Source organism: Natator depressus, chromosome 15 (genome assembly GCF_965152275.1).
Source record: "Natator depressus isolate rNatDep1 chromosome 15, rNatDep2.hap1, whole genome shotgun sequence".
Taxonomy (NCBI): domain Eukaryota; kingdom Metazoa; phylum Chordata; order Testudines; family Cheloniidae; genus Natator; species Natator depressus.
Window position 1 is genome coordinate 23504192 of NC_134248.1, and position 24576 is coordinate 23528767.

Consider the following 24576-nt stretch of genomic DNA (forward strand, 5'->3'; position numbering starts at 1 on the left):
GTTGTGCATTCTTGGGGTTAAACCACCAGCTAAACTTCCCTTTCCCTTTACCTACTGTTGTAATGTTCCTTATTGCTAAATCCAGTGCTCAGGCCACATCAATTTGCCCTTGCTTAACCCTGTGTTACTTTAAAGCTAGTTCGGGGGTGAGGGCAGCAGTGGTCATGGGGGGGTAGAAATAACGCATCCCACACTTTTGTCTACGGTTTGCAGCCGATGAAGTGAGCTGTAGCTCACGAAAGCTTATGCGCAAATAAATTTGTTCGTCTCTAAGGTGCCACAAGACCTCCTTTTCTTTTTGCCGATACAGACTAACAAGGCTGCTACTCTGAACCCTAGGGGAGTGTCTCTTTTGCAGGACGAATACAGGACATTGATTTAAAACATTACTGCGGGAGTGATACGAAGCAGCGTTAAGCGGGGGGTGGGAGGGGATGGATTTGTTTTAGGGCCCTGGGGGCCTGCACCCAGGCGTCCACCCTTGTTGCAATGAGATTGCATCAGCTCCTCGCGCGCATTGCCGGCAGAGCCAGTGGGCAAAATTCTGCTTCTGCCTTCCACAGATGAGCCCAGCTCCCAAAACGTGGAGATGCCGGGGATTGAACCCGGGGCCTCATACATGCAAAGCATGCGCTCTACCACTGAGCTACATCCCCTTGCTGGTAATAGCTTTGTAAGCATGAGCTACATGGATGCACCCGGATGCGCTCCTTGGGCACAAGCTGTACTAAGCAGGTTCCAGTATATCACAACTTGTGGGGAAGCATTTTTCAAGTGTATCCTCGTTAGTATAGTGGTAAGTATCCCCGCCTGTCACGCGGGAGACCGGGGTTCGATTCCCCGACGGGGAGGCTGCAATGTTTTTTGTTTCCTTCCTCTTGTTTCAAAGGGAATTTTGGCTTTGAGGATGGGGAGGACAAACCCTTCATGAAACCTATCAGCATTGATACAAGCCAGTCCTAGCACAGAAACCATCTTGGGCCAAGCAACCTGCTTTGAAGTTAATGGAGTAATAAACTGGGGGGGGGGGGAGGTGGCAGAATGCACCTCTCTATTCACACCCCACATGCTATTGTAATAATCTTTGTACAAAATATGCCTTGTGAGGTATCGTTTGAAAACTAATAACTCGATGGTCAATAATGTCATGATGAAATGTGTGTTGCGACATTATATGTAGAGTTACGAACATAAGCTGAAATTGTGACTGACACGTGTGTACCAGACAGGTCCGGGGAGTGGGTAAACCTGTTTCTGAAAGACAAAGAACAAGCTGACATCATTAGCCAGGTGTCATCAAAGCTGATGGACAATTACCTCTCAAGTGGCTATTCTTTGGCAAGGAACTGGGCAGGACCAAACAGATCTGCTCTTAGCAAACAACAGCACGGAACCTCTTTCACCACCAGACCCCTTGATTCCAACCTCCCAATGGAAATGAACTTTCTCCGTGGGTAGCCCTCAGGAAAATGCATTTCAAAGCATGACTTAACTATAAAAGTGAGGGGCAAAACCACCCCAAGTTAATCCCTCCCTATCCATCTCTTTCCATTTCACCTAAGAAGACAAAAGAAGCAGCTATTGGACTTTGGGCAAGATCCTGATCTGAAATTTGGTCAGCCCTGTTGCTGGAAGCATGTGGTAAGAATTTTATCTTGAACCAAGTCTAGCTTGTAACATTTTATTTCTCATGTAACCATTTCTGACTTTAACGCCTTATATTTGTAGTCACTTAAAACCTGTCTCCTGGTAGTTAAATAAGCCTGTTTTGTTCTTTCATCAAAACTGTGAACTATGTGGGTAACTCCATTTAGGGTGGCACACTGTTGTATGTTGATCCCCTTAGAGGGGCAATGGACCTAATATATCTGGACTGCCCAGGAGAGGGATGGAAAGTGCAGAACACACGTGTTTTGGGGAAACTTCGAGACTGGGAGTGTTTTGAGGTCACCTTACAAATAGTAACCAAGGCTGCTGCAAGACAGCCTGGTTGGTGGGACAGGCTGCTGGAGTCAGAGTTGCTGGACCAGGGCTGTGGCTATACTCAGACACTCAGGGTGTGACCTGCATGCTGTTTGTGATTGGCCCAGGTGGGAGCTACAGCAGCAAAGCATTGTGAGGCAGCCCAGATGGCAGGGCAATGGTGACACAACCCCTCACTGGTCTGGATTGCACCCCAGAATGTCAGAGGGGGATGGCCGCTCTGCTCTCTGACTGATTAAAATCTTGTAAAAGTTCACAGTTTTGGAGCACTGTAAGGATGCACTGTCTGCGGCAGACCACCCCTGCTTAATCCCCGGGGACAAGGGAAACACCACACTAGTTCTGTGCGCACTGTATTGTGTGTGTGTGTGTGTATACTCTCCCCACAATTCTGTTTACCCATGTCAAATATCCCACAACACTTTGCAAAGCTGAAGTCAGCATTGGCATTTGAAAATAGGAAGCCAGTTAAGCCAAGATACACAAATGGTGATTCCTAGCGGAGGTCGGGCTGTTCCTCTCCCCCCAACTGGTTTGGAACGTAGTGTCCAAAACAGAGATAAGAAGAAAATCAGAACAATACAATAAGTTAAGGAAGTATTACAAATTGGTTGGTGTAAAGAGTTTTGTAACTTATAACATCACCCTATAAATTCTACTAGATGAAACACATATCTTTGAAACAGACCTTCTGCTGCGAGACAGGAATTGCTTCCCGGAAGGAGGGTATATATGTCTCCTTTTCATAGCGGATTGCTTCGGCTAAATTTGGATATTTGGTCTCTTGAACATTTTTCAGCATGAATCTGAATGTCGTCAAACAATTAGCTACACCTTTTGTTAGTAGGATACGTGCATGGGAAGAAAAGCAGTGAAGGGGTCAAGATTTGGGCCACGATACATATGTGGAGAGTGGGCCCAAGGTTGCCTTGGAAATCCTAACTGCGTTTCCTCATTGTTGTATATTTAGTCTCTCACTACCAGCGCCAGATTAACATGGCTGTTCATTGTTCAGAAAAGAAAAGCAACAGAGTATTTGTCTGTATGTGGCTAAACAAACACACCTTTGCAGGGCCACCCGGGGGGGGGGGGGGGGGCAAGTGGGGCAATTTGCCCCGGGCCCCGCTGGGGCCCCCATGAGAATATAGTTTTCTATAGTCTTGCAACTTTTTTTGATGGAAGGGCCAGTGGAGTAGCCAGGGGGAGTGAACAGGGGGAGCGATCACAAAAAAGGCGTCACCCGGTGGCGCTTTTACTGACGGGGCGGTGCTCCACGTTTTCGGCGGCACTTCGGCGGCGGGTCTTTCAGTGCGGCCGAACACACCCGGAGTGAGTGAAGGACCCGCCGCCAAAATGCCGCCGAAGACCCGGAGCGTCGCCGGGTGAGTAAACATTAAAAAGGCGCATAATTAATTAATTAAAGGGTACCCGAAATTGCTTTGCCCCAGGCCTCCTGAATCCTCTGGGCAGCCCGGCACAGCTGATGAGGGTAAGAGGATTGCAAGATCCTGATTGGGGCTGAACACCTGCACCACTGTTTAGGCCTGACCTGATTAAAATTGGAGAAAGTCTGGGAGTTTTGCCATTGACTTAAATGGGAGCAGGAGGGGTCTGCTGATGTCAGTGGGAGTTGCCTGTGCCCAGTACCTCTCGGAATCAAAGCAGATTTTCACACTCTAGGGCTCAGGCTAGAACACATGAAACACTGGAAACTGCAAGCATCAGAAAAACATTGAGGGCCTTTTTGGATGCTATTTTAAGAGTAGGAGGATTCAGGTACCTGTGCAAGAGGGACATGGGCAGGGTTGCAAGGATGCAAATCATATACACAGTAACCTGCATTCAGCAAGTGCTAAAGTCGGCAAGGAAAACTATGCTAACCAGCTCTGTTTCCTCTTGTTCACAGCTTCCTTATTTCTTAACGATTTTTGTTTAAAAATATAACAGAGCTGCAGGCCTCACTGAAGCTTATGCATGTGCTATGCTTCAAGTGTTAAACCGAAAGCATTTTTCAGTTATTTGAACACACACATACAATAACTGGATGCTTCCATTAAGTGTAAAAAACACGATTCTCATGTTCAAACAAGTTGAACGTGACCAAACTCTTTGAAGGAGATGAGCTCGCTCCTGTCCTTCAAAAACTCCTGAACACCCACTTGTTTCAGCTATACCACTACGCTACTAGCTACGTTCAATCCTGCAGGCCATTCATGTTAGGAACATCTATTAAAAACTGTAGGCACTCTCTGCATGAGAATGTACAGTATCAGGCCCTTTGTTCTCTATTGCAAAAGTATCTTAAGTGATCCAGTCTTTCTCTATGAGTCTGGATTTATTGAATGGCACAGCTAACCCACAGTACAGGTCCATGTTCACGTCCAGCCTAATTATTATTTATTATTAATAATAATAATAACTTTAAACAATTACTCCTCTGCATATACACAAAATACTCCTTTGGGCAGAAAACAAGAATTTCATCCACAACAACAGGTTTCAGAGTAGCAGCCGTGTTCGTCCGTATCTGCAAAAAGAAAAGGAGGACTTGTGGCACCTTAGAGACCAACCAATTTATTTGAGCATAAGCTTTCATGAAATAACAACATTATTTAGCAAATGTATGAACATGTCAAAGCAGGAGGATGTAATAAAATTGCCTCATCGTCCATAAATATGCAATCTCTGGCCCAACGCACGCTATAATATTTCATCAGTTAATGTATTGTTTGTCATCTGATTACCTATGCCTTGTGTAACTTGTCATTAGTGGCAATAATGGCATGGAACATTGGGTTCCTCATTAAAATGCCAGCCTCTGCTGACTATTAAACATCACCCTGAAGTTACAAGGTGAGGCCATTATTTATGAAGGTGAAGTACTAGCTTCTTTGAACAAAGTTCCCCAGAGAACAACAATCATTAATGTTAAACAAGGTCTGCAACATTAGACCCTAATGCTGAAAAGACCAAGGGCTTGTCTAAACTACAAAAATAGTCAACATAACTTATTTTGGCATACAGGTGCCATACAGTAATTACATCACTTGTGCATGTCTACATTTTGCTCCTTGTGTCAGCAGTGTGCGTCCTCACCAGGTGCACTTGTATCAATTGTACTGTCAGTGTAGGGCATTGTGGAAAGGCTCTTGAAAGCTAGTAACAGTCAACATAAGCAACACAGTGTCTACACTTTGACACTGCATTGTCCTAACTACATTGAGCTTGCCTCTACACTCATGGAGATGGAGTTGGAGTTATTAAGTTGGCGTAGCTGGGCAGTTACATCGGGAGGAGCGAAGTGTATGTCTACACTTACCGTGGATCAGTGCTGCGGCGATCGATCCTTCAGGGGGTCGATTTAGCGGGTCTCTTGAAGACCGCAGATCGCTCTCCCGTTGACTCCGGTAATCCACAAGAACGAGAAGCATAAGGTAAGTTGACGGGAGAGTTTCTCCCATTGATCCAGCGTGGTGTAGACACCACAATAAGTCGTCCTAAGGTATGTCGACTCCAGCTATGTAATTCACGTAGATGGAGTTGCGTAACTTAGGTTGATTTAGCTCCGTAGTGTAGACCAGGCCTAATTAGATTTCCATAGTTAGGTCGATGTAAGCTAACTCCGTAGTGTAGACCAGACCTAAGGCACATGTTTAATTTTGCACACCGTTACCTATTGATGTCAACGGGGCCAGTCCCAGTGGTAAAGTTAAGAACATGTTTCAGTGCGTTCCTCAATCAGGACCACAGTGTGCAAAGTGAAACCTGTGTGTAAGTCTTTGCAGGATCAGGGCCATAGTTCTTAGACTACAACTGCTAATGTAAAATGGCTTATGACAAGTTTGTACCTAAGCAGTTTGAGTTAAGCATGTTTCCCAGATTTTAAAAGGTGTTCTAACTCTTCTTCTGACTGGGTCCTACCTTGTCCAGTCTGTTTCAAATTGCTCATGCTAGACAATTTTGGGGGACTGATAACCATTTTTGTTGGCATTTATCATTGTTCCATTGACTATTTACAATGACTTTGGCATTTACCTTTATGTTTTACAACCTGAGGAAAGAGAGACATGTGCGTTTAGGTATGACCTTCCCCCAGCCACCCCATGCACCCAAACTACCAATAGGCTTCCGTGGATGCTACAGAGGTGGACCTGTCCTTCATCTTCACTCTTGTCCTAGATGCACTTGATCTCCACCCCAGCCTCTTGTGTTAGGGGAGGAGACTATAGGCCCCATTGCCCCCAAACTCTTGAATTTCTTTCTGGAATGTAATTATGAGTTTTTGATGGAACACAATGAAACAACCTGAAACAAAAGAACAACATTTGCACAGTGCAACAGAACATAGCACGGTTAATGTGACAAATCAATATGCTAAAGCAGTTAATTAGTGTTGAATTAATTATTAATAATTATTATTATTGAATTAATATTGGCCCTATCCTTCACACGTGGCATCTTACTTGCTTTTTTATTGTATAAAGGAAAGAGCATTTAAAAATGGGTTTCAAGAATGAGATTGGAGTTGCTGCTGGAGTGAGGCCGGTGGTTGACCCTACAAAATATGAGAAACAAACCAAAAAATCCTGCTATGCATTATGAACTGCTTCTCTGCAGCAGGGTGGTGTTCACATTCAGCCACAATTCTCTTCAGCTGCCGAAATAGCTCAGTTGGGAGAGCGTTAGACTGAAGATCTAAAGGTCCCTGGTTCGATCCCGGGTTTCGGCAGATAGTTTTCCCCTTTTCAGGAGGAAGGGTGGGGGGTAAGGGCCACCCAGGCAGGTTGCCAAGCGGGGGCCGGCTGGAACTGCATAGCCCCCTGGTAGCTAACCCCAACAGGGCCTTTTTTTGGGAGCGGGGGTGATTGTTGCTTTCGCGGTGGTACTGGGTGGGCCGTAGCTGTGTGAGCCTGTTGCCTAACGAACGTCCGGCAGCAACCGGGGCTGCCAAGCCGCACCGCGGGGCTCCTGGAAGCGCGAGCTTCGAATAGCCGTTTTGGGACAGCCCCCTCTCAGCCTGTCCTCGTTAGTATAGTGGTAAGTATCCCCGCCTGTCACGCGGGAGACCGGGGTTCGATTCCCCGACGGGGAGGCTGCTCTGCCTTTTGATATCCCGGCGCTCTGCTGGGGGGGGGAGAAGATCCTGGCAAGAGCGACCCCCCTCCCCGCTGACGTCTGGCGAGTGGGGGGGGGGGGGGCTCAGCGCGCCTCCGTCGGCAGCCGCACAACGGACCCGCGCGTCCTTGAGCCGCCTGCCTGTCTCGCAAAAGGCCACAGACCCCCCCCCCCCCCCCAAGCGCTGCCCGGGGAGGGGCCGCCTCGTCCCGGCTGCTGCCGGTGCCTCCACTGGCTGCCTCGAGCTTCGTACTGCCCGCCCGCTCCCAGCCTTGGCCCCCCGGCGCTGCTGGGCGCCGCCGTGCCCGCCCATTACTCTGGATTCCCTCCCCCCCGCCCCTCCTGCTCTCGGTGGATTTATTTCAATGCGCCCCACACAGGGGCAGCACAGCCCCATTACACGCCCCCCCCCCCCCCCCGGGTCGGTCTGCGCCCTGCATTGCAGCCCCCGCCCCGCCCTTTTCTGTGGCGTGGAGAGCGGGGCCGTTGAAGGAACGAGCGGGGCATTTGGGGCGCCGGGGCCCGGCGCGCGGGCGGCGGGTGTTTGCAGCGCGGAAAGGGTTCGTCCTGGGCTGGCGAAACGATCGTCCCCGGGCGAGAGTCTATGCCTGCCTCTGAGCTGCCACCCACCAGGCAGGGGATGTAGCTCAGTGGTAGAGCGCATGCTTTGCATGTATGAGGCCCCGGGTTCAATCCCCGGCATCTCCAACGTTTTCCTCACCCACCTTCATTTTGTACCAGCAGCCCGTGGCAAACGGGACAACATCTCAAATGAGCTCTTCAACCTGGAGACGCCATACAAAGATCAGACACGGGGTCTACATGGCACCCCTTCCCCTTTCTACAGAGGAAAAAGGACTGCAAGCGGTCTAAAATCCTACCTACCTCATGGGGCCACCCCAACTCACCCAGCAATATCGTCGCTCTCCAGCGACACACTCAGCCCGGCAGAAGAGTCTGTCCTTTTCTCGGGGACTCTCTTTCTGCCCCGCCACCCTCCCCCCAACATGATACAATTCTGCGGTGGTCTGGAAGCCTACGTTCGCCGTCCACGTGCATCCGACGAAGCGGGTAGTCGCCCACAAAAGCTTATGCTCCTGTACGTCCGTTAGTCGATAAGGTGCCACAGGACTCTTTGCCACTCTTTTTGGTGCTCCAGACCAGCATGAATATCTAAATTGAAAAAGCAATGAAATGATGTTTCTAGCAACATGGTAAGAATAGGTCTTATGTGATATTTATTGTTATTCTTCATTATTGTATTGAACTAAAAGTGTTTTACAGACAAGCCTGAAGACAAGTTTCCTGCGGTAAATGGTTTACAATCTTAGTACCAATTCAGGAAAGCATCCCAAAGTACACATTTAAGTGCTTTTCTGAATCAGGGTTTAAGGTCTCAGGCCTGCAATCTGAGCCTCTCGCACAAGCCTCTGCACCAGTGGGGCACCCCATAGATCTAAGTGCAGGAGTCAGCCTTCAGGGGGAAATTCACCCATAGTGCCAGGCACTAGGCCAGGGGTGGGCAAACTGCGGGCCGGAGCCGTTTTAAGCTGGCCCCCAAGCTCCCACTGGGGAGCAGGGTCTGGGGCTTACCCTGCTCCGGCGCTCCAGTGGGGGCGTCGGGTGAGGGGCTGCACCATGTGGCTCGACCCCGCTCCGGTGCTGCAGCCGGGGCGCCGGGTTGGGGGCCGCTCTGGCACTCCAGCCAGGGCACTGGGTAAGGGGCCACACCACACGGCTCCCGGAAGCAGTCGCATGGCCCTGCTCCGGCGCTAGCGAAGTCAGGGGCCGCTCCACACGTGGGAGCTGGCGAAGGGACATGCCACTGCTTCCAGGAGCCGCTTAAGGGTAAGCGCCAGTCAGAGCCTGCACCCCTGAGCCTCTCCCCACGCCCCAACCCCCTGCCCCAGCCCTCATCCTCCTCCCGCTCTCCAAACCCCTCGATCGCAGGACAGAGTACCCTCCTGCACCCCAAAACTCTCAACCCCAGCCCCACCCCAGAGCCCGCATCCCCAGCCAGAACCTGCACCCCTTCCCCCACCCCTGCCCCAGCCCTGATCCCCCTCCCACCCTCCAAACCAGGACCAGCTTGAGGCACCAGCAAACCAAGCATGTGCTTGGGCTCGCACAATTCCAGGAGCGGCATTCTGGATGGGTTTTTTTGTTGTTTTTTGCTTCGGCAGTTGCACTCTTGGAGGTTTTTTTTTCTTTTCTGTTTTTTTCTTTGCTTTGGCAGTTGCGCTCTTGGAGGGTTTTTTGTTTGTTTTTTTTTGCTTGGGGCGGCAAAAAAATGAGAGCCGGCCCTGCTCCAAACCCCTCAGATCCCAGCCCAGAGCACCCTCCTACACTCCAAACTCCTCATCCCCAGCCCCACCCCAGAGTTTGCACTGCCAACCAGCGCCCTCACCCCACCCCCCCCCGGGCCTCCACCCCAATTTTGTGAGCATTCATGACCCACCACACAATTTCTATTCCCTGATGTGGCCCTCAGGCCAAAAAGTTTGCCCACCCCTGCACTAGACCCTACACCACTAATGTAGATAGATGGCACATAGGGCATGAAAATTAGGCAGGTACCCATGTCTATCTAATCATGCTGTGAAACTCCATCTTGTAGCAAAATGGGTTGTTCTTCAGTTTTTAGATTTGATCATTTTCAAATCAGTCCTGCCAAAATGCACAGCCGATAACTCGCAGAATAAGCCTAACATCCCTGCCTGTTTTCAGACTAGGGTGATTCACCTTCTACAGCTGAGCTTGTTCAAGTCTTTTATGTTTCTATAATTAAAAATGCACACAATGCAACCTCTTCCCTACAATTCCAACCCTACTTTGATCAGAAACTAAGGGACCTTTGCTTCAGCTAAGCCAACTCGATGTTTGGACTGTTTTTTTTTTTAAACCTATTATGATATTATTGAGTAAATGTTAATACAGACGGAGCTTACAACCCACTTACAGGCTGAAATAAATCCCCAAAGAGAAACCCCGCCCCCTCCTTCTGTAAATTCTATGGGTGTCATGTCTGACCCAATCAGGTAGCTGTTGCTGGGTTTCAGCTCTTTTTCAATTGGTTTTCAGCACTCCTTGTTCTGTGTGTATACAGGCAGCTGTATCTTTTGGGTACATACAAAGGAAGGATTTTGTAGGTGGAATGAACTAAATACCGTCTGAATGAATCATGCAAACAAAGCCTATTTTGTTATGGCCTTGTTGCAGCGCTGGACACTTTGACTGAATGGCTCACAAGGCTCACTTTGGGGAACTCCAGACAAACTCTTCTGTGGATGAGTCATTACAAAACCTAATTTTATCATACTAATTTCCCCCCACTGTTACTCACACCTTCTTGTCAACTGTTTGAAATGCGCCACCCTCATTACCACTACAAATGTGATTTTTTCTCCCGTGGTATTCTACTGTTAATTGAAGTGTCTTGTTAGACTGACCCCCCCACCTGGTAAGGTAACTCCCATCTCTTCATGTACTATGTATAAATATACCTGCTACTGTATTTTCCACTCCATGCATCTGATGAAGTGGGTTCTAGCCCATGAAAGCTTATGCCCAAATAAATGTATAAGTCTCTAAAGTGCCACAAGGACTCCTCATTGTTTTTGCTAATACAGATTAATACCGCTACCATTCTGAAACAATTCTTCCACCTTGTCTTCCTCACATTTCCAAGGCTTTGATCTTCCTCCCTACATGTCAGTCACCATCTGCCATTCTGCCGCTCCTACTCTGCTTTGTGTTTCAGGCCCCCTTTGACCTCACGGTCTGGATCCCAGAGGAAAAAGAATAGAGGTATTATCAGATGCAACTAGAATGCACGATGCTTCACGTTTATTTTATTTTATTTTTTCTGCCCTTTTTTCCACATCAATTTTCATGTAGAGATTTGCAATGACCCAGACACACAGAAGAAAACACACAGCTCACACAATGAGACACACAGCCCCAACTCACAATCTAGGGTGACCAGATATCCCGATTTCATAGGGACAGTCCCGATTTTTGGGTCTTTTTCTTATATAGGCTCCTGTTACCCCCCACCCCCATTCCGATTTTTCACATTTGATGTCTGGTCACCCTATCACAATCACACGAAGGGACATGTCCCCCAGGTCTATTCCCTGCTCAGGGAACCAGGCTGAGGTGAGACCCCGTTCTAGGCAGGCGAAACTCCAGTCCGGGTTTTACTCCACGCTCCATCTTCCGTTCCTTGGCCCTTGCCGTCATCAGGTCATGTCACACACTGAGCGCCCGGTTGATTCCTCCGCACTGCCGACCGGAACTCGCCCCGCCCCCATGCTGGGTGCACGCGCCAATATGCAGTGAGACGAGATAGTCCCCGGCGGAGGGATCTCAGCTAGGGGCGGAAGAGATTATATAAGAACCGCGCCAGCGTCGTTACGCAGTTACATCTCCGTGACCCTCAGTGACTGTTTTTTGTTGTTTGCCTGGAGCGCCGTCCGTGCGGTGAGTGGGGAACGGGCCTGGCTAGCTGTTGGGTTTCCGTGGGGGGCGAGTCCGACCTGAGGGAAAAGAGGGTCCGAAGCTGTGCGGAGAGCCCAGCCCGGTGGCTACGTTTACCGAGGGCGGCGGGGGGGTATATGGCCCGGGCCGTCGCGGATATTGTGGGGGGAGGGGTTGGTGTCGATCGTGAGGCGCCTGGCGATGAGCTGGGGGGAGCGGGCGGGGCGCGGAGGCAGCTTTCTGCGCTCACCGGCGTGTAGAGAGGTGGCTGTGCCGCAGCGGGGCGGGGGGACTTACGGAGCGCGGCCTGAGGGAACCGGCTCGCTGCGCTAGAAGCGGAGAATGGTGGTTCCCTGGTTGAAGGGGGGACTAGAGTCGGGCTGGCGCTAAAATGGCGGTCTGGGCGCGTGGGAGGCCCCGCCCCTGCATGGCCGCGGGCTGCCCCCTGCCTCTGATGCCCGCCTGCCGGGGGGCGGGGTTAGGGACCGGCTCCTGGGCCCGCCTGAGCGGAGCTGCCGGCGCGGTTGTTTGGCATGGACTGGCCCATTGCATTGGGCGCGGCTGGCCAGCCGTGCTGACGTAGTGGCCCTGGGGTACTGGTGTTATCTCAGTGTGACACAACTCACTGGAGTGGGGCCCTGGAGTGAGCTTTGGAGGAGGAAGTAGCCTACATATTGGGGGGGGGGGGGGGGGGGAGGGAGGACACAAGGTGTGTACTGGTGTCAAAAGCTCTCTACGCTGCTTGATGATTAAGCGAAAGGGTAAATCCATACTTTTCTGACTTCTTGTGATGTAACGTTAGTATTTTGGCGTACAAAAAGGCTTATATACTTCATAACTTATATTTTTGTACAGAAAATGCAGATCTTTGTGAAAACCTTGACGGGCAAAACCATCACCCTAGAGGTGGAGCCTAGTGACACCATTGAGAATGTCAAGGCCAAAATCCAAGACAAAGAAGGCATTCCTCCCGATCAGCAGAGGTTGATCTTTGCCGGAAAGCAGCTGGAAGATGGGCGCACTCTGTCCGACTACAACATCCAGAAAGAATCCACCCTGCACTTGGTCCTGCGCCTGAGAGGTGGTATGCAGATCTTTGTGAAAACCTTGACGGGCAAAACCATCACCCTAGAGGTGGAGCCCAGTGACACCATTGAGAATGTCAAGGCCAAAATCCAAGACAAAGAAGGCATTCCTCCCGATCAGCAGAGGTTGATCTTTGCCGGAAAGCAGCTGGAAGATGGGCGCACTCTGTCCGACTACAACATCCAGAAAGAATCCACCCTGCACTTGGTCCTGCGCCTGAGAGGTGGTATGCAGATCTTTGTGAAAACCTTGACGGGCAAAACCATCACCCTAGAGGTGGAGCCCAGTGACACCATTGAGAATGTCAAGGCCAAAATCCAAGACAAAGAAGGCATTCCTCCTGATCAGCAGAGGTTGATCTTTGCCGGAAAGCAGCTGGAAGATGGGCGCACTCTGTCCGACTACAACATCCAGAAAGAATCCACCCTGCACTTGGTCCTGCGCCTGAGAGGTGGTATGCAGATCTTTGTGAAAACCTTGACGGGCAAAACCATCACCCTAGAGGTGGAGCCCAGTGACACCATTGAGAATGTCAAGGCCAAAATCCAAGACAAAGAAGGCATTCCTCCCGATCAGCAGAGGTTGATCTTTGCCGGAAAGCAGCTGGAAGATGGGCGCACTCTGTCCGACTACAACATCCAGAAAGAATCCACCCTGCACTTGGTCCTGCGCCTGAGAGGTGGTATGCAGATCTTTGTGAAAACCTTGACGGGCAAAACCATCACCCTAGAGGTGGAGCCCAGTGACACCATTGAGAATGTCAAGGCCAAAATCCAAGACAAAGAAGGCATTCCTCCTGATCAGCAGAGGTTGATCTTTGCCGGAAAGCAGCTGGAAGATGGGCGCACTCTGTCCGACTACAACATCCAGAAAGAATCCACCCTGCACTTGGTCCTGCGCCTGAGAGGTGGTATGCAGATCTTTGTGAAAACCTTGACGGGCAAAACCATCACCCTAGAGGTGGAGCCCAGTGACACCATTGAGAATGTCAAGGCCAAAATCCAAGACAAAGAAGGCATTCCTCCCGATCAGCAGAGGTTGATCTTTGCTGGAAAGCAGCTGGAAGATGGGCGCACTCTGTCCGACTACAACATCCAGAAAGAATCCACCCTGCACTTGGTCCTGCGCCTGAGAGGTGGTATGCAGATCTTTGTGAAAACCTTGACGGGCAAAACCATCACCCTAGAGGTGGAGCCCAGTGACACCATTGAGAATGTCAAGGCCAAAATCCAAGACAAAGAAGGCATTCCTCCTGATCAGCAGAGGTTGATCTTTGCTGGAAAGCAGCTGGAAGATGGGCGCACTCTGTCCGACTACAATATCCAGAAAGAATCCACCCTGCACTTGGTCCTGCGTTTAAGGGGCGGTAACTGAACTTGCTCCTGCTAGCATCTGAATAAAAATTTCACTGCACCTTGTTCCAATAAAGCTTGCATTCACAAGTTCTTTGTCTGTCCCTTTCTAATGTAAAGGTGCACTCATTTAGTCAGACTTGATTCAGTGAGCTAGAATTATATAATGACACAGCTGGTAAATTTGTTTATTTGATTATTCCAACTGTAAAAGCATGTCCGCTGTTGATAAAGGTGGTAAAATGGACCACTGAGTCATAAAGTACTTCTGAGATGTCTGGAATCTAGTTTCTTGTGGCTGAGCTTTATCAGTTACTAGAGTCTGACTAACCTTAAAGGTTGCTATTGAAGAATAAAACAGCTTGTCTGTTTTTTAAAAAAAAAAAAAATACAACCTAGTTAAAATTGGGTAAGGTGGTCTCACCGACCCCTACAGCATGCTGGGAAGGAATTCATTTTAATAGGTGTAACAAGTTGGGCACATTGTATAGAGCAGTGTGTTGCAATCCATGGGTTGCGACATGTAAGGTGCTGGGTTGCTTTGCTCTGGTCAGCACTGCCAACCTGGACATTAAAAGTCTTGGTGTTTCCCAGCTAGGGCAGGCTAGTACCTACCTTTTTTGACACTGCACTGTGCCCCGGAAGCAGCCAACAGCAGTCCAGCCTTTAGGCGGGGGGGCCACAGGGCTGTGTGTGCTGCCCCCACCCTGAGCACTGGCTCCACACTTGGGCTAATGGGAACTTGGGGGGAGGGGTGGGCGGGCACACTGGCTGTGGGTGAGAGTCACGTGGAGCTGCTTGCGTGGAGCCAGACCTGCTGCTGGACGCTTCTGGAGTGTGGCATGGTCCACAGTGCACCCCGGGCTGCACCGCTGAGCTATCAGAGGTAAGTCTGTGCCTGAGCCCCCCCAAACGCAGAGCTTCTCCTGCATCCCAAACCTCCCAGCCCAGAGCCCTTATCCTCTCCTGAGCCCCACCAAACCCAGAGACCACTCCCACATCCTGAACCCCTTATTCTCAGCCCCACCCTGTAGTCTTGAGCCCCTCCTACACCCCAAAACCCTCATCCCCAGCTCTGTTGGGTCACTGGCATCAACAATTTTCTTTAATTGGGTCCCCAGAAGAGAAGTTTGAAAACCGCTGGTACAGAGTACATTGTAGCTAAGGCCTCAAGTCTAGTGTAAACATCTTGCTGCTACATTTAGCAATAACCTTACAGCAATAAAAGATGAGGATGCTGGATACCTTCCCCCCCGCCAAATAATTGAAGAGAACTTGAAGTATGTTAAAATTTTGACAATGCATCTGCATTTCTAATACAGCAATGCAACACCCTGGTTTGAAATAGTGAATTAAATTGAGCAGTAGTTTTGTCTCCAGTACAGTGCTAGAAATGCTGCTGCTGAAAACCCATGGAACTAGAATGGAATTCAAGGAGTTGGTGGTAATTAGAAACATTCTGAGGGATCCAACCTAGTCCTAAGTGATCTGTCTCAGTGTGGATGGGCTCTCTAATTAGAGATGGAAAAACAGCAGGAGTCTCAAATGCCTCTTTCTTGAAATGCTTTGATTGTTGGTAGGGTTCCATAACATTCACAATGTTCCATATAAATTTGTCCCTATCTTCTGTTTGTGTAATCTACTGGTAGAGCAGAGTAATGCATTACATTAAATACACAGTTGCTTAATGAGGTTATGGTGACTCTGCTGTTTCCTGTTCCTGGTCTGTGCAGGAGTCAAGCCCTGCTGTTCAGACTGCAATCAAAAGTTCCTGAGGCCTTCAAGGAGACAGGAAAGCTGCATTGGTAGTTCAACATGTGACGTTAGCTTCTGAGACAGTGCTGATGGTGTGCTAGGAGGATGCTGGAGAACTGTATATTTTGAATAAATGTGTAACTAAGGTTCTGGCCACTGGGAACAAAATTCTTGTGGGAAACTTTGGAAAAATGTTAGGCCAGGTCCTTCCTCTGGGTGAGTTCAGCCTACATAAAGTCACTATGTAATTTCAAATATTTTTTCCCAACTCCTGTCCTAGGGGAGCGCATGGCGTGGGTGCCAATCTACTTCAAAGCAGTGATTTCTAATTAAGAGTACCTCACAAGTAATCTGAATTACATGAATGATAAACTAATGTATTACAGTGCTTTGAACATAACCACTATTTAAAGACTAAGAATCAGGATAGATTGATTTAAATCCATTTTAATAAACTTTTCCATTTGTATTTCAATTATTTTCTAAAGGGAGGTGCATTCTCATTGCTTAATATAAACATCAGAACATGCTGATTTGAAACTAGATAGAGCCTTTACACTAGATTTTTTTTGGTACCTGTTTTTGTTTTCTGGGAGGGAACATTTTATATATAAATTAAGCAACTACATAGCTTAATATTTTTGCATTCTTAATTGTTTTCAGTATGTTAGAAAACGGTGAATGATTCATTGTTTAATTTTTCCTCATGGTTTGATAACTGGAATTTAAACACAAAACAGCATAACATTTATTATTGAGCAAAAGCCCTTAATACAGTACATGACTGAAGTGGCCAGCTGCACTGACATAACTCCACCTCCATGAGAGGTGTAGCGCTTATGTCAATGTAGTTAGGATGATGCAGTATGGGTGTAGACTGCTACTTAAATCACCTGTTGGCTGTCTGCCTCAAATGGGGCTGACAGCTGGAGCCCTCCCTTGACCTCCAAAGCTGACAGCCCAAACTCACTCAGGTGCTGGGTTGGCAGCTGTGAGACCTGCCTGGGTGCTGACAGCCCAAGTTGTTAGCCAGAAATTAGGCTGACAGCTTTGGGGAGGCAGAGGCAGTGTGAACCCCACATGTACAACTGAGGCGGTCAGCCCCAGGCTCCAGCTGCCAGTGTCACACAATATCTCACTTCAGTCTGTGGAAGTGCACGTGGTGAGGATGTGCACCCCTGACAGAAGAAACAAGTGTGGAAGTGAACCATTGCTTTAATTACTGCAGTGGCTGTCTGTCGACTTAATTTTGTAGTGTCCACTAGCCTAAAGTGTCACGTCCTGGATTTAGCCAAAGCTGGTGGTGATGTTGTCTGAGCCCCGCTTTCTGGCCTCGTGGTTATACCATTGTTTAAGATCAGGCTGATGAAGGCCCAGTGGTGGTATGGTGGGTTCCAGGTGACTGGGGTGGCAGCTATCCCAGTAAAGCTTGCAGCTTTTGGCCCCCTGGCTCCTTTGGATGGCCACAAAGAGACTTCAGCTTCATCCCGTGAACATTAACCTTCTGAAACACTCTTCAGTGATATCAGCTGTAAGCATTTCCTCCCATTTCTAGAATCTTTCAGCTCACTGTCATCTCAGCATGTGGTTTCACTAGGAGCCTTGAAAAAGATCACTTATATTTTAACTTTGAACCAGTTTGCCTTCACCTTTTGCTGACTTTCATAAACAATTTTCTAGAACAGTCTGAACTGGACTTTTGTTAGGTTGGCTGATTTAGAATACAGGGCTCTGCATAACTGGACCAAATTCTATGGTCCTTATTAGGTAAAACTCCAGCTGGAACCAACCAATAGTTGTTTTGCCTCAGTATAGACTTCAAAATTGAGCCCGTAATTATTACACAGTTGATTTTTGGTATCCCCATTCCATCTGTCTCTCCCTTCCCTATCTTCCCTCATGCTGCTGATTCCCAATCCTGGTCTCTTTCCCTGGGCTTCTCATCCAAGTTCAGTCTTGCCACTCCCTGGTTCCTTGTCCCAGAAGGCTCTACAGAGCGTGTGCAAACACATTTTTCAAATGAAAAGGAGTACTTTTGGCACCTTAGAGACTAACCAATTTATTTGAGCATAAGCTTTCATGAGCTACAGCTCACTTCATTGAATTTGGGTGGATTTCCTAAGGACAGCAAAAGGCACATCTCTGACCCAAAGGCCATCCTCATCATATATCAAGTTCCTGCTCCAAAGCATAGATGTGCTAGAGCTTCTCAAAGAAAGGGTCACTAGCATTTTTTTGGTAACGTTCCAAAACAATATTTTTTTTTCCTGACTTTGTTCTTGGAAACGGCTAAACTGTTTTGACTGTAATTATATATACAATCCTGAGGCAGACACCCAGTGTGGAAAATGTCAACCGAAATGCTCAAGTTTGGGCAAACTTATAAGCAACTGAAAACAGGGCCTCTCTAATGGGAAGTGTCAGGCAACCTTAACAATAGGGAGTGCTATCAGATGGATTTAAAATTTATCTAAGAACAGTTTAAACCTTGTTCTCCCCAATGCTAACAGATAATAAATATATTAAAATGGAGATGGGCTTAAGTAGGAACATTTAGGTCAGAACTTCCAATGTGCAGCTTGGCCCTTTATAGGCAAATACTCGGCCAGCTGTGGCATTTTGACATACGGGACTACCTCTCTCCTACTAGAACAATATGCGCTCGTGCTGCACACAACTCATTTCCCCACCCTAGTGTTCCACCTAGATACCAAATGGCGGGACCTTTTAGCAGCAGCAGAGTGTGGGGAACCCCAGTGGTCCAGCTTATATTCCATCTCAGTCCTGCGGTCTGCTGGGGATATCTGATGGCAGCTCCTACATGGAGCTGTGAGCACGGGCATGTACTTGGCGCGGTTCACCTCTGTCCCTGAAGCCTGTCCCTTCTGTGGCATGAGGGAGACTCTGGCGCATGCGTACCTTCAGTGCACCAGGCTGCAGCCCCTTTTCCGGCTCCTCCAGAACCTCTTATTGAGGTTCTGGCTGCACTTTTCCCTGTACTTATTTATTTACGCACACCTGATCCGAGGCCCCATGAAGTCACGGGACCACCTCGTCAACCTCCTCCTGGCCATGGCCAAGGTGGCCTTTCATAACACCCGGGAGAGGAGGTTGGCAGAGGGGGGGCCCTGCAACTGTGGGGCTGTCTTTCGTTCTTTTATCTGCTAATGTATCAGGGCAGAGATCCTCTGGGCAGCGTCCTCTGGCTCTCTCAATGCTTTTGAGAAGCAATGGGCGCTGTCTGGGGTTCTCCGCTTGGTGTCCCCTTCTGGTTCCCTAGTTTTGGCCCTTTGACCCCCATGTCTGTTCCCGTTATTGCCTTTGTTGTCCCCTGAACTTGGTTGGGTTCTGGGTTCAGTAGATCCGCCCTAGGCTGTGGCGAGCTAGTGCCCGCTCACGTCCTGGTGCTCAAAAGGACTAGAACAGCGTGGGAGGTACACTCAGCAACTGTGTTTGGTGACCTTCAGGCCAGGCTCCAATGCCAATTTACGGAGGTTATTTGCTGTGTATATTAAAGTGGGTACTGAGGCTCTGTATTTTCCTGGATTTGAAGGCTCATTGAGTTCCTTATTGTGTCAAGCCAGTTGCTGCAGTGTGTTAATTAATGTATTTTTAAATATTGTACATGCAATCCTGCAGATATCATGTACGTTACACATTGAGAAATACAATATAATACCAAAAAGCTTCACCTGGATCCCCTGATGTGGGTTTTTGGATAAGGACCTGTCCCCTCAGCTAATTTTGCATCTTTGTCTCATGCTGAGTGTGGGACTAGCAGCTGTGGTAGACCTCCATGCTGCCAACGCTTATGAATGTGCCAAGTAAAGTAGTTCAGAAGTTTGCAGTACATAATGGAAAAAACTGCATGCTTACTGTTAAGCATGTCTGTTTGCACAATTGAGGGCCTTAATGATGTCCTTACCTTTGCTTGCTTTTTGTCACCTTATTAAGACCCCTGATTTGAAATATAAGGCCTGGTACTAGTGATGTTATGATTTAAAAAAAAACAATTATATGAATGTCAGTGCTGCAGCAAGCCGCGGGCTTGACAGCTGTGAGACCCAACGCCTTTCTTTGTTCACAGAAACAACCTAGGATACAGGAAGGACAGCATTCGTGCAAGCTCATCAATTTTGCCTTGCCAGTGGGCCTCAGCTACACCCCTGGTGCTGGCAGCACCGCTTCTGGCATGGGAGTTTAGTTTGCCTCCAGGGTCCATTTACTTCCTGGCCTCTCTACTGAGAGTGAGTGCCAGCTAGTGCCAAATGACAAGGAAGTTGTGTGACCTGGACACCTACCCATCACGAACCAGGACTCGCTCAAAGCGAGAAAAATTACAAGAACTCCCAGTGCCTTATACAAGACTTCACAGATTCTCATGGGTCTCTTGGAGTGGATTGCTGGGAAAAAAAACAACAACCCAGAAGCGTATTTGTCCTGGGGGTTGGGAGGGGCAAGATTAGAGAAAAGCACCTCAGGATCTTGAGGGAGGAGGCGGGGAGAGACTGGAGAAAAACTCCCCAGGATCCTGGAGGAATGGTGGGGATAGGGTTGCCAACCCTCCATGATTACCCTGGAGTCTCCAGGAATTAAAGATTAATCTTTAATTAAAGACTGTCATGTGATGAAACCTCCAGGAATAGTCCAACCAAATTTGGCTACCCTAGTTGGGGAGTTGGAGAAAAACTGCCCAGGATCCTGGGGGAGGAGGTGGGGGGGGGGGTTGGAGAGAAGCTCCCTGGGATCTGGGGGGAGGGGGGGGTTGGAGAGAAGCTCCCCGGGAGCTGGGGGGGGAAGGTGGAGGAATTGGAGAACAGCTCCCCAGGATCCTGGGGGAGCGGGTGGGGGAGCTGGAGAAAAGCTTCCCAGGATCTGGGAGGTGTGTGTTGGAGAGAAACTCCCCCAGGATCTGGAAGGGGGGCGGTTGGAGAGAAGCTCCCTGGGATCTTGGCAGGGGGAGGTTGCAGAAAAGCTCCCCAGGATCCTGGGGGAGGAGGTGGGGGGGTTGGAGAAAAGCTCCCCAGGATCTTGGGGCGTGTGTGTGTGTGGGTTGGAGAGTAGCTCCCCCGGATCTCGGGGGGGGTGGGGTGGAGAAAAGCTCCCCAGGATCTTGGTGTGTGTGTGTGGCGGGGGGGTTGGAGAAAAGCTCCCTGGGATCTGGGGGGAGGGAAGGTGGCGGAAATGGAGAACAGCTCCGCAGGATCCTGGGGGAGGAGGTGGGGGGGAGGATTGGAGAGAAGCTCCCCAGGATCTGGGGGGAGGGGAGGTGGGGGGGTTGGAGAACAGCTCCCCAGGATCCTGGGGGAGGAGGTGGGGGGGTTGGAGAGAAGCTCCCTGGGATCTGGGGGGAGGGGAGGGGGGGGTTGGAGAACAGCTCCCCAGGATCTTTGTGGTGGTGGTCGGGGGGGGTTGGAGAGATGCTCCCCGGGATCTGGGGGGGGAAGGAAGGTGGAGGAATTGGAGAACAGCTCCCCAGGATCCTGGGGGAGGAGGTCGGGGGGGTTGGAGAGAAGCTCCCTGGGATCGGGGGGGGGGGCCGAGGATTGGAGAGAAGCTCCCCGGGATCTGGGGGGAGGGGGTGGGGGGTTGGAGAAAAGCTCCCCGAGATCTGGGGGGAGGGGAGGTGGGGGGGTTGGAGAACAGCTCCCCGGGATCTTTGTGGTGGTGGTCGGGGGGTGTTGGAGAAACGCTCCCCGAGAGCTGGGGGGGGGGGAAGGTGGAGGAATTGGAGAGAAGCTCCCCGGGATCCTGGGGGAGGGGGTGGGGGGGTTGGAGAAAAGCTCCCCGGGATCGTGGCGGGGGCGGGTTTCTGGAAAAACGCTCCCCAGGGCGGCTCCTGTGACGGGGGCTGTTGAGAGAACCGCCCCCGCCTCCTGGTCCTCGGGGCGGGGAACAGCCTCGCTCGGCCCCCCCAGCCAGAGGCCGCTGCGGCCGGGGGCGGGCGCGGCCCTTCCCGCCGAGCGCTGGGCAGAGCCGGCCGAGGGGCGGGCCCGGCGCGGGCGGAGGGAATAAAATGGTGGAGGCGGCCGCGAGGCCCGGCCGGTGGCTGCGCTGCTGGGGACGCCTCTCTGCTCGCCATGGCCGCTCCCGCAGGGCGCAGAGTCCCCCTGGCGCTGGGACTGACCGGGCTGGTCTTCGCCCTCTTCGGCCTCGTCCTGTTCTTCGTCCTGCCCAACGTGGTCCGGGACCAGGTCATCAAGGTGATACCCGCGCCCTGGGCTCGCCGTGCGGGGAGGAGGGTGCATCCTGCGCTGGAGTCAGCCGGGCTGGCGACCCCTTTGCCTTCCCCCATCAAAGGCTGGGGGCGGCACCAGGTCCCGCCCCGCTAATATCTGTATCGTGCCCCTCTCGCCTCCAGATCCGCCTTGCTGGGCTCGCTCGAGCTCCAGCCTCCCTGCGAGCTCCAGCCTCCCTGCGTGCTGAGGTGCTGACCGGGCTGATGTTTCAAATCTCCCTCCACTGAGGCTCCTAGAAGTCTCGGGCTGGAAGGGACCCCACTAGGTCACCTAGCTTGATCCCCCTGGTAGGGCTGGGGAACCCTTTTCCTACCCAGAAGGGATGGGGGCACACAGGACAGGAGAAGTGGGCTTCAGCTGGCTGGGTAATGACATGTCCCCATGTGGGGCGAAGGGCAGATTACCCCCCGCTAGCCTAGGGTTGATTGACACGACACCCCATCTGTCCTCTCTAGTGCCCCAGGAACAGTGAATTCTGTTCTAGTTAGTCAGCTCTTCTTCATTGACCCTGCCAGGTGCTGGCCCCTCTAGCTCCCCCCTGAAATCAATAAGCATTAAAGCTGGTCCATAGAGGATACTAAGGTAGAAAGGAGTCAGTTCTGGTGAGGAGTAAACAAGGTGAGGGAACAAATACTACTGACATGAAGTATTTATGCATGCTCATGTGAGGAGTTGGGCTCAGATGCGCAAATGACAGACTGGGGGGTTCTGGTCAGCCGTGGCTCGTTACCTGAAGCACTCCTCTGTCCCCTTGGTCCAGGGATGGCTTGGTGGGGGAATGAGCAGGGTGGGGGTGAGGCTCTTACACTTCCCCACAATATCTTTTTTTTTTTTTCTCTGCTCCTTGTGCATGTGGTTAAAATTTGCCCTCCTTCCCATCCAGCATTACAGGAGTGATGTCTGGGTGCTGGGGCTCTCTGCTTGCATGCTTCCTCCTGCCCCCCTAAAATGCATTGGTAACATAACCAATTAGGAGTGCTTCAGAAACATGATCTACTTCTCTGTTAGGTGAAAAACTTTGTCACAAAAGCTTTTCTGTCCTGCTTCAGATATGGATGACTTGAGCTGATTGACTTTCAGCTCTTAAAGATGTACTATAGTGAGCAATGCTAATGGACCCCCCAAGTCCTAGATAGTAACACTTCCGTAAACTATTGCTGTACTGAGTATTGTAATAAATCATGCATTGCCCCTTATGTGTTCAAAATGCTAACCATTATTGAAGTGAAGGATGCTGTAGAAAGCTCGGGGTTCGTGCTAACAAACTCCTACCTGTGCTGTAGTATATTTTAAGGTCTCTGTTCCCTTCCCAAGCAACGCTAGTTCTAATTGCTTCGTGACATAACGGCAGCATTTGTTAATGAAAATGAAGTATTTGGTCCATGGGATAGGTAGCAATAGAAGACCAGAAGGTTTCAGAGTAACAGCCGTGTTACTCTGTATTTGCAAAAAGAAAAGGAGTACTTGTGGCACCTTAGAGACCAACCAGTTTATTTGAGCATAAGCTTTCGTGAGCTACAGCTCACTTCATCGGATGCATACTGTGGAAAATACAGAAGATGTTCTTATACATACAAACCATGAAAAAATGGGTGTTTACCACTACAAAAGGTTTTCTCTCCACCCACCCCACTCTCCTGCTGGTAATAGCTTATCTAAAGTGATCACTCTCCTTACAATGTGTATGATGATCAAGTTGGGCCATTTCCAGCATAAATCCAGGTCTTCCCCCCCCCCCCAACCAGAAGGGTTAGCACAAAAGAAATATAAGTAGACCTCCCAAACCTGTACAAATTAGGGCTATGTGAAAAGCTGCTACATTCCTTTTCCCTGAAATTTCCTGCCTCTACCCCTGTTGGCAACAGTGATCGGGATTTCAAGTTCACGAGAAACTTTGGCATTTCAAAATATGGTTCTATTTTGAATTACAACAAAACCAGACATTCTGGAATGGTGTTTCCAAACGAAAATTTGGTCTACCCGACCAACCTTCAGCTATGGAGTGAATGACATTGTTTATTGCAACAGTGACACTGTCAGCAGATGCCAGTTTCACTCCAAAGCTGCTGGGGCTCTCAGGGCCTGTGACATGAGGGCAGCAGCCAAACCATGAGTCTGCCCTGGGGCAGAGACTCCGGAGCTTCCTGGCTCGCAGGCTAGCTGTGTTTTATCACTAAGTTTCTGACTAGGTCTCCTGCCAATACTTTACCTACATTCTGCTAGCTCTAATTGGTGGCTGCTGGAATCTTTTCCCCCTGTGCTGTGTAGACCCTCTTTAAGCAGGGAAAGATGTTTTGATTTAAAAAAAAAAAAAAATCCCAAAAAACCCTTGTGCCTCCTTTACTCTAGTGCTACCACTGATGAAGCTGCAATGATTCAAACTTGTCTAGTATAGACAAGGTCATAGGATTGGAAGGAACCTTGAGAGGTCTTCTAGTCCAGTCCCCTGCACTCAAGGCAGGGCTAAATATTATCTAGACCATCCCTGACCGGTGTTTGTCTAACCTGCTCTTAAAAACCTTCAATGACGGAGATTTCACAACCTCCCTAGGCAATTTATTCCAGTG

The 24576-nt window shown here is 49.8% G+C and overlaps 2 protein-coding genes and 5 non-coding genes across 13 annotated transcripts in view; 6 read left to right on the forward strand and 1 right to left on the reverse strand.

Moving 5' to 3' along the window:
* Positions 1-584: 584 nt before the first annotated feature.
* TRNAA-UGC (transfer RNA alanine (anticodon UGC)) lies at positions 585-656 on the reverse strand. The gene has a single exon. It is a non-coding gene; the product is annotated as a tRNA-Ala (tRNA).
* Positions 657-779: 123 nt separating this feature from the next.
* On the forward strand, positions 780-851 carry TRNAD-GUC (transfer RNA aspartic acid (anticodon GUC)). The gene has a single exon. It is a non-coding gene; the product is annotated as a tRNA-Asp (tRNA).
* Positions 852-6639: 5788 nt separating this feature from the next.
* On the forward strand, positions 6640-6712 carry TRNAF-GAA (transfer RNA phenylalanine (anticodon GAA)). The gene has a single exon. It is a non-coding gene; the product is annotated as a tRNA-Phe (tRNA).
* A 291-nt stretch (positions 6713-7003) lies between these two features.
* Positions 7004-7075, forward strand: TRNAD-GUC (transfer RNA aspartic acid (anticodon GUC)). The gene has a single exon. It is a non-coding gene; the product is annotated as a tRNA-Asp (tRNA).
* A 659-nt stretch (positions 7076-7734) lies between these two features.
* TRNAA-UGC (transfer RNA alanine (anticodon UGC)) lies at positions 7735-7806 on the forward strand. Its single transcript has one exon. It is a non-coding gene; the product is annotated as a tRNA-Ala (tRNA).
* Positions 7807-11437: 3631 nt separating this feature from the next.
* UBC (ubiquitin C) lies at positions 11438-14105 on the forward strand. The gene is made up of 2 exons (XM_074972724.1): positions 11438-11580; positions 12433-14105. The coding sequence occupies exon 2, from the start codon at positions 12436-12438 to the stop codon at positions 14035-14037; it is 1602 nt and encodes a 533-aa protein (XP_074828825.1). The 5' UTR covers positions 11438-11580; positions 12433-12435; the 3' UTR covers positions 14038-14105.
* A 7671-nt stretch (positions 14106-21776) lies between these two features.
* SCARB1 (scavenger receptor class B member 1) overlaps positions 21777-24576 on the forward strand; it is a 540196-nt gene continuing 537396 nt past the window's right edge. For 5 of the 7 annotated variants that reach the window (XM_074972279.1, XM_074972277.1, XM_074972276.1 and 2 more), the window contains exon 1: positions 21777-21973. In XM_074972279.1, coding sequence (XP_074828380.1) covers positions 21851-21973 — 123 coding nt within the window. In that variant the 5' untranslated portion in view covers positions 21777-21850. The remainder of the gene's footprint in view (positions 21974-24576) is intronic. The other 2 variants (XM_074972275.1, XM_074972282.1) reach the window with 2 other exon arrangements.